Source organism: Corylus avellana, chromosome ca11 (genome assembly GCF_901000735.1).
Source record: "Corylus avellana chromosome ca11, CavTom2PMs-1.0".
Taxonomy (NCBI): domain Eukaryota; kingdom Viridiplantae; phylum Streptophyta; class Magnoliopsida; order Fagales; family Betulaceae; genus Corylus; species Corylus avellana.
The window spans coordinates 4,706,389-4,716,401 of record NC_081551.1 but is presented as its reverse complement, the minus strand read 5'-3'; the positions used below and the strand labels follow the sequence as shown (position 1 = coordinate 4,716,401).

At 35.5% G+C, this 10,013-nt stretch overlaps 1 protein-coding gene across 1 annotated transcript; it reads right to left on the bottom strand.

Annotated features, from left to right (window-relative positions):
- Positions 1–5,966: 5,966 nt before the first annotated feature.
- On the bottom strand, positions 5,967–8,449 carry LOC132166303 (L-ascorbate oxidase-like). Its single transcript, XM_059577100.1, has 5 exons — positions 8,095–8,449; positions 7,891–7,983; positions 7,557–7,769; positions 7,287–7,466; positions 5,967–7,155 (listed from the first exon to the last, which is right to left on the bottom strand). Exons 1-5 carry the CDS (start codon positions 8,380–8,382, stop codon positions 6,202–6,204), a joined length of 1,728 nt encoding a protein of 575 aa, XP_059433083.1. The 5' UTR covers positions 8,383–8,449; the 3' UTR covers positions 5,967–6,201.
- Positions 8,450–10,013: the final 1,564 nt, after the last annotated feature.

The window sequence follows — 10,013 nt, the reverse complement described above, 5'->3', positions numbered from 1 at the left end:
TCTACAAGGTTTTTATAAAATACAAATATATAATCTATTTTTTTATTTCTTTTTATTCTCTGTACATTCTCTAACTATATTTTTTTTATTTCAAGATTGAGTTTGATTCTGTTTTCTCCGGCCACATACCTGACATAATTAAAAACAAAAAAAAAAAGAAAAAGAAATTATAATAAAGTTGTTTATGTTTAAAAAAAAGAAAAAAAATAAAAGTCCTTAATAATATAAATTGTATTTGTATTATAAGGGTATTTTAGAAAATTTGATCACAATATGATTCCATTCACCAACATATTACATTGTATCAAACGAAGGAATATGATTAGCTAGTCTATTCTCGCGTTACAACCAAACAAAAAAATAGGAATAGCTAATCTATTCCACTTTTCTATTCTCAGTAGTAGGTTAGTAGCTAATCCTTTTCCAATGGATTAGACATTTCACGAACTAAATGAGGCCTTACTACAAGACCGACTGTTGACGACCCTGTCTAGCTACAAAAGTCCAAGAAGGGAATTGTAGGTTGGGCTCTCCTTGTAAATGCTATAGAGTGAGCACAAAGTTTAGTTGCCGGATATTATTGGTTCTTTAGGCTATATTCGACTATTTTGATGGGTTGTAAAGTAGTCGTCATCTATGGGCCTAATAAGAGGCTTGGGAAGTCTTTTCAAAAAGAGTTCTCTCGAAAGTCCAAGAGCCAAAGCCACCTATTGGGAGGAGACGAACCCAAAAAACAGAAGATTTTTTTTTTAAGGGGAAAAATATCATTCATTTGATTCATTTTTGATCCGTCTTGTACCAATCATTTAAAAATTGGCCATATTAGTACTTGTCAATGACCACGTTAGCAATCGAGCTACTTCTTATTCAAATCCACCAATACCTTAATAATATCACTTCTAAGTTTTTACATCAATTTTATATTGATCACATAACATAATTTAAGTGATATTTATTTTTTTAAGTGATTGATATGAAAAGACACTTAAACATACGCTAGATCAGTTAGTGTGAAAAAAAAAAAAAAAAAAAGTTTTTATAGAAATTTGCCACAGCTACTAAGAAAGTGCAGCAGTGAACTGCAAGCCCTCCCCAATAGAAGAGTGGCCAAGAGCCACCCCAACAGCAGGTGTAGTGCACAGCCACCTCTCCAATTTTTTTTTTTGTTTTTTTTTTTTTGGTCATTTGTTAAGTTGAGACAGTATTTATGTACACACAACTATTTTATTAGGTTAGATGTGTTCTTAAGCCAATGTGTCATAGTTTTTATTAGGGGTGAAAAAGCGGTTGCTATTAACCGCTTTACTAACCGCACTAATTAACCGTTAACTATTAGGCGATTAGCGGTTAGTGGTGTTTTTAAAACTGCTAATCGCTTTTTTTAATAATAATAATAATAATACAAAACGTAACTACATTAATAATGACATTTTTTAACTTAAAAGGTCACCTTCCAAGTGTTACTATTTTGGCCTTATTTTGTAGCGATAATTACAAGGGAAAAAAACGCACTTAATGTCGTTGTTAATAGATTCAAAAGTCATTGCGTAAGCTTTCCAAATATATATTTTTTTGTTTAAAAAAGAAAAGAAAAGATCCATATGGATCAGGTCACATGAGATACCGGTGTTGTATAAGCTTGTCAACAAGCTGCATATTCGGAAACTCCCGGCCATGTACTTTTCAGAATTTCCAATTTTCCATAGTAATTTTTGTTACTGAAGAAAACTAAAGGCAAAAAAGAAAAAGCTCAAAAATGCGTTATTGAGTCCTCTTTTTTAAGAAACTATTTATTTTCACTAAGTCCGACAAAAGACTAGGACTGAGTTATGTTGGGTCATAGATCAAACCATTAAATACCCGGTAATCCTCGGCTCCAGCTTAATCATGGAAAGGCCTAGGCTCAGTAAGGATTCGAGCAAACAAGTCCGAGACTTACATATCCGAGACCCATGGGATCTGAGACCTTCCAGCCGAGACCCTTGAGCCGAGATCGTGAAGTCTGAGACTAACTCAGGACACATAGGTCTCAGCTACAAGGATAACTCGGGTATCTTAAAAGATACAGCCGTTAACAGATAGTGATCTTGTTTATTCAAAAGCTGCCATATCTATTTAAAATGCAAATCAAATATATTATCCAACAATCATTTACAAATGTTTAAATCAAGTGATACATGCAATGACCAAATCCTATGATCTTGATCCCCTAAGATCTCGGAGAGGATGATCACCCAAATCCCTTGTCAGTAACTGCATTGCAGAAACTCAGCGAAGAGTGATTCGCTGGTGAAGGGACTTCCACTACTTGATGCTTATAAAAGACAAATGATCTTTCCATAAGGGGGTAAGCGCAACTTTGGCTTTAACTTCTTCTTTTGTTGTTTATACAATCTCATATTCTGACATAGGCATCGAAGTGTCCCCGCCGGTTCACCTCGGTCTCTTCGATCCTTCTCTTCTTCTTTGTTGTGCAGTCAAGCCACTTGTGTGTTGGTCAACTCAATAGCCGGCAGGCGTGTCATATCATCACCAGGAAAACTGTGCATCAACAAGTTATAACAAATATTTCTTCAAGATATAATGAAACCCAAAAAAATGACTATAATTTGGTTACGTTTTACACAAAGTGAAAGGAAACAAAAACATGTCTAGAGTTTCTATTCTAACAAGAGAGAGAGTCGAATTTTAAAATTACAAATGAGAAATAATAAGAAGAGAAAATTTTATGTGACTTAAATTAGTCTACAGTAGACTACTTATAGAGTCAATTTAGCAGTTGTAATGTCTGCTCACTTAAAGGTCATTCAAATCTGACCATCCAAGCCTCTTTAAAAACTTTCTATTTAAAACATTCTCATACCATATTGAATTTGCAAGAAAATATTGAAAAAATAACATTATAACAAGTCTTAACCTATATTCCTTCGTGACAGCGTTGTTACTATTTTTATTATTTGAGCTTTATTGCAACCTATAATATTATTTACACATCTTTCTTTCATGTATGCTTCTTAGTTTAATTCTTAACTCTTAATTAAACGTCAAAATCAATGGTAGAGATTAGAGGAATTTTATAAAGATACAAATATAATATATTTCAATCCCTTGTATACCCTAACTAATAGTATTATTACGGGTACTACAATTTTTTATTACAAATACTTTATAAATTGACGTCATAATTTATGTAGTACTCATATGAATTGTAATGTTAATCATTAAATAATTAAATTTATTATTTAATTTTTTCATCATATTACACCATGCGGCAGTTATGTGGATTATCACATAAATTTGTTAAAGAATTATAATAAAAGCTACCAAGCATTGTTTAGGATTCAAATCCCCTGAATTTTTGCATGGGAAGTACATGAAGAAACCCAAATCTAGCAAACCTTGAAGAATCCAAAAAAAAAAAAAAAAAAAAATACTTACAAGAAAAGGTATGCAATACATTGGCTTCATCTTTATGTACTTCTTCCTTCTCAATTCTTCTTCTGGTTTTCTGGAGCTAGGAATCTTTTTAGGTTTACGATGCCTCACTCGTCTAAATAAAAAATAATTTAGCATTATTTTACCAAGAAATCATGAAAATGTTTTCTTTCTATATTTATTTTTTTTCTTGCTTATCAAAAGAAAGATATAAAGAAACTCAATTTCAAAATTCAAAATAAATAGTACCTTGAGTGGGACGAATTGTAATGTTGCAACATTGAATTTTCATCTACGAAGTAATTTCCACACTCAATCTGTGAACAGGGTATCCGATGAGTACTATGTGTGGCTTTATTGTGACTTGCAAGGCCATCCATAGTTGAAAATGGCTTCAAGCAGTAAGAACAGTAAGTCTTCTCAGAAGCCATAGAAGTCTGCTCGGAAGCTTTTGATTCAAGATTTGCGGAAAATGAGAGAAGGTTAAGAAATCAAGAACTCTTATAGAATATATGTATATATAGGGGCAAAAATACGATTTTTATTAATCGCATTTTAACCGCAAACTGCACTAACCGCTAACCGCTAGGCGGTTAGTGGTTAAACGATTTTTTAAAACCACTAACCCTTTTTTTAAAATAATATAGAAGTCAAAAACGACGTAGTTTTAACTTTCTATATATTCATCTCTTTCTAGTTTCTAACCCTAAACCGCCTATTCGCATAGAATATTTTAGTTACAAGTTGTGTTAAATACTTAAAGCTTTTGAAATAATGCTAATTTAATAGGGGCAAGGCTTAGGTGCGGTAGCCCAAAACGTGGTCATTTTGGGCATTAAATGACCACGTTTTGAGAAATAAAAAATAAAAATAAAAATAAAAATGAGTAAAGTCCACTTCGTCTCCTCAAATTACCACCCTAATGACAATCTACCCCTCAAATTATCAATTACGACAATTTACCCTCTAAACTACCAAAACAATGACAATGTATCCCCAAATGCTAGCAAAATGACGAAATTACCTCTATAAAATTTTCAATATGACAAAAATACCCTTAAAATTTGAAGAAAATTTAAATTTTTGTATTTTAGTTTTTATTTTAGTAAGGGTAATTTCGTCATTTAAAAAAATGGGGATACATTGTCATTGTTTTGGTAGTTTGTGAGGTAAATTATCGCAATTGATAGGTTGTGGGGTAGATTATCATTGATGTGGTAGTTTGAGAGGGTTAAGTGGACTTTACCCAATAAAAATATTAAAAGATTAAAAATAATAATATAAAATTTATTAAATATTAAAATATTAATAATTGAAAAATAAAAATATTAAAAAACTAAAACTATTAAAAAAAATTAAAGAAAAAGAAAAAGAAAAATTAAAGGGGTGGCTCCATGGACGATTTGGGGGGAACCACCCCATGGCGAAGGGGTGGTCCGGCCACCTCCAAAAGGCCAAAATAGACGTGGTCCATCGACAGCCGCCCACTGCCGAGAGCCAGTGACGCCGAGCCAACCACACGGACAGGTTTTTCTTTCTCTTTCTCACTGCCACTCTTTACGAGAGCCACACACACCCACACGAGCCATCCTTCTTATCGTTCATGTTGTTGAGATGCTACTCTTTGGAAGACTGATTTTAACTCTTTTTTCTTTTTTCTTGTATTTTGGGTTTATGACGATCCTGCTCTACCTCCCTCCAGATTTCCTTAACCCTAAACTTAAATACCCATTTGTCTGAAACCCTACCCAGTTCGCCGCTCACTCTTTTCTTTCTTCAATTTCTTTCTTCTCTTTCTTCCTTCTCCTTCTTCTACGGTTTCTACCTAGCACCCACAAAAAAATTAGTTGAATCACCCACAAAATGATGTCATACGTAATTCCAAGTAAAAGCTTCAAATTCTGCCAATCGTAATTCCAAATTAAAACTATTGCACCACATCCAATACCCTATCATTTTTTGAAGAAAACTTTTAGAAGAGCAACTTTTAGTGTAAATCATCATAACAGTTGTTGATGCCACATTTTCTAAAGTATTCTCAAATGAATACTTTCTCTATATATATTGCGTTAATTGTTATATGAGTGTAGTGTTTTCATAAGGATAGGATTCTGATTTACTTTCCTCTAACAACTCGATTATCTTCCACGTAGATGTGATTGAATAAGACTCATGATGGAATTTATTTCCAACACAAACAATTGGAGAATAACTAATATTTGATGAAGAAAATGCAACTGTAAATGTCTAAGTTCAAAAACAAAAAGGAAAAATAAAAGCAAGAGCTGACTATAATATTGAATAAGTAAAAAAAGGGTAGGAAGTTAAGAATCCGGGGCTTGGTTGATCATTCATTTCTCATTTCCATCAAAAAAGAGAGTCAAAGTCATTTCTTTACATTAACAAACAACTTTCTTCACTTTTCATTCACAAAATAAATTTCAAATTCATTTCACATTTATGTCACATCAATACATTTTTTCAATCAAAGCCCAAAAAACTTCTATTAGAAAGAGAAATATTTACTCATCTCTTGTTCATTTTCATACAAGAGATGTGCAAATTCATATCAAATACTTGAAACCACACGTAGGCTTCACAATTTCAATGTAAATTTACAAGAAAAAAAAAAACCAAAAAATGAAAACATTTCCCCCCTTACAAAAGGGTTTGCCCAATCACCCTCGCATAAAAAAAGGCAATTAATAAAATAATAATTAAAGAAACTAGTGTACTTTGATTCACTAAAAAGGTTATCTTAATTATCTATGGCTTCCCCAATCCTTTGGACTCACCGCAGCCCAAAATAGAAGAAGGCAAATTTCCCACCTTCTCAATCCCTTCTTCAAAAACCACTCCCATACCCATGTGGAAGTGAGACTCTATATGGCAATGGAAAAGCCACACGCCCGGATTATCTGCCTTAAACCTCAAAGCAGTCCAACCATAGCGATGAACAGGCACTGTGTTCTTCATTATTGGATTCACCAAATTGTAATTCCTTGGATCGTTATATATGTCAAACTTGCCAGTTCCGTAGCCTAGGACCCAAAAATCGTGCCCGTGGAGATGCCATGGATGTGTCTCGCTGGTGTTATTAGTCATGGAGTTTGCATTTTGCAGTATAATATCCACTGTCGAGTTGAATTGTAGCCGATAAATGGCATCGTTCAAAGTGGCATTCGTCTTGTTAGCGCTGTAAATGTCATAGTTTTGAAAGTCGTACCCATTAGGCGGCGAGGACTGATTGAAGACATGGCGTAGGTGGTACTTTTCTGCAACAAGGTAAGGCGTGTGGGGGAGGGTGAAAGAGACTTTATTCACCGCCCAGCGCGTATAACCATTGACGAGATTCTGTGTGTTGAGAAACACGATGGTTCTGTCTGAGGTTGCGGGAGGGGTGGATATGAAACCTTGGCGAGCCTTAATGGCTTGACTTTGAGCCAATCTGGGTGCAGTGTCATTCCAAATGGGGCCGGCTGGTGGAGTTGTTGGAGGAGATCGCCTTAGATGGTTTGGATAGTAATTGAGAATGGCTAAACCTGCTGTGGTATTAGGAAGTCGGCCAACCACGTTTGTTGTCATCCAATAATTTCTTGAAGGGTCTTGATCGGCTTTTATAAGAACAGAGTATGTCTCTCCAGAGTATATGAACAGGTTTTTCACCACAAATGGCTCCACATAGTGCCCATCCGCTTCAACCACAGTCATATTATGACCCTGCTTCAAAAGAAAACCACAAACATACCATTAATGGATTGCAAAACTACATGCATGTCGCACTAAAAGCACCATTAATGTTTTTAATGTAGAAAACTTGGAAGTATGGCAATGGTGGTCGCCAAAGTTACCTCTATTTGAAAACTGAGGGCTGACAGAGCAGTCAAGCTTGCGACTCTCAGTCGATACGTTTTTCCAGGGATTACAATCATTACATAAGGAGAGCATTCAGGATTTGATGCATTACAAACCCCCGGTGCAGAGGGTGCACTAGAGCAGTTGAATTTTCCTCTTCCTTGAATAAGAAGCGACTGAAAATCGATAAAAGCAATACCCATTAGAGAAAACAAGAGAAATATATGAATATATCAGTAATACTAATTCAATTTAGTGCTTTTTACCTGAGGCTCCCCAACCCAGACAAAAGGAAGGGAGTTCAATCCAGTGGCTTGTTCATAAGTGCTTTTGTGGTACCAATCGTTGAGGATGATGCTTCGATCATAATCATATGCAAACGGTTCTGTCTCTCCATCGGGAAGTGATACACGGATTGACCCATATAGACCTGCTTCTCTTTGCATTCCATAGTGAGCGTGGTACAGGTAAGTTCCAGGCTGCCCATAATTAAAACATAGATTGAGATACAAAGACAGAAACTATGACATTCAAATGAACAAATAGAAATGGAAAAACAGAGCCAATTGCAGGGGCTCTAGGCTACTGTCTAACACCTACCCTATCAACTTTAAACTCGTATTTGAAAGTATCCCCAGGCAATATTGGACATTGGGTCACCCCCTCTGTTCCATCCATCCCAGGAGTTCCAATCTGCAGCAAATCAAACAAAAGAAAGTGCGTTAAAGTATGGAATAATACAAGATCGAATATATAGATATGAATCTGTTTCAAGGAGGAAAATGGAAATTGAGCTGTATTTACCTGTCGGATCCCATGCCAATGGATTGCAAGGTTCTCTAGCATAAGGTTGTTCTTCACCTCAACAATGACGGTGTCGCCTTGCTGAGCCAAGATTGTGGGTCCTGGAGTTCCGCCATTGATAGTGATAGCAAGCTTCTTATAGCAATCGGGGGACTTGTACTCATACTTTACATCCCATTTGTAATACCGAATTCTGGCCTCAGCAATTTGAACAAACATCAAAGAGGTTAAAAGACACAAAGCCAGCTGCTTCAACATAATTCTTCTGTATTGCAATATTTCAACCATTTCTTGTTTCTGTCAATCAAGTGAGAGCTCAAAAAAAAGTCTCACTTATAATCTTAAACGGATTTTGAGAAATCCTAGCTTATTGGAGACATCTTTGAAGGAGGTTTCTCTCCTTTATATATATATAGTGTCCAAGTCTCCGTCAAATGCGATGTGCAGAACATTACAGACATTATTGAAACATAGACTTGACCAAAGCTTGCATTCGGAAATGATTATGGAATCTACTTGGGAGTTTCCCATAGAGAATGCTATTTTGTTTACGTTGACTTTTTTTCATTCCATGTGTGTCTTTTTCAATAACAAGAACCAACTTGTCATTTTACATATAATTACAACATAACTTTAATGAGTTTTGAAACTATTGACAATGGCGTTTAATGTTTGTTTTTGTTTTTTTTTTGAATTCGTAGATTCCCTGTAATTATTCCCTTGGGTTCGTTTGGCAACGGTGTTGTGCCTAGACACTGTTCACCTTTTGACTGGTTGCCAATGTTGACCAGCAAACTTTGGATTTTCAACTTCAATATTGGGGGAAATTTGACCATATTGTCCTTCTCTTTCTCTTCACACCTCGACACTCACTTCACTGCCCCACAGAACTCACTACTGCCCTTGAACTGATGAACATGGGCATCTACCTGTTTGAAATCCACAATTTTCTGTTCTCTACACTAGCGGAAAAGAATTCAATGATAATTTTCTCCTATAAGTGAAGTACTTTCCTTCTCCCAAAACATACAAAATCAACTTTTCTTCAAAATCAACCACATCAATAAGAAACACTCACAGAGCTCTGGCCATGTTGAGGAGCTTCTTAGAATCCTCAAAGAAAATCGACACAACCTCAACCACAAAATTTGGGCTGTTCTCATCTTGCACTGGTCGTCCAAAAATCCCTTTTCACCACCAACAAAAACCCCTCATTTAGAATTGCTCTAACGCCCAAAAAAATTGAAAGAAAGAAGAAAAGAGATCAGTTTAAATTCCGTTTGCTTCAATGGAAAAAACAGCTAATTTTCCGGGAAAACTTCAAAGCCTCCATGTGTTTTTGATCAAGTTTAAGCCTTTCAATATGGAAAATTCATAGCACGTCTTCAATTATCTTCTGGGCAGTATCTAGTATTCACTCTATTCCTCCGGGCAAAACTAATCCAATAAAGAAAATACCAAAATCCTAGAAAAATAATAATAATAATAATAATAATAATAATCCTAATAAATAAACAGAGGCTTCACAAAACAAACCCACCTAGAGATCCACTTCACCCAATCATATTTCGAACAATCTCTTAAAAAAACTGCCCTCTTTACGCAGAAAAGTAGTGTGTTCAAGCAACTGCCTCCGCAACTGGCTCATAACGTCCATGGTCGCTTTCTGCTCCAACTGTGACTTTTATCAGTCGCCAAGAATGACCACAAAACGATGCGTGGCACTGAACCAGACCTCAATCTCACAGAGTCGGAGGGTTTTGGCAAAGGTTGGCTTTGGAGAAGACTGTGAGGGAGATAGAGACCGTGCGCTGGAAAAGGAAATAAAAGGGTAAAAATGTAATTTTAAAAATTGGGTTTGATGGGTCACGTGTTGGAAGGCACTATTACCGAAATTGCAGAGTATATAGGTGGGCACA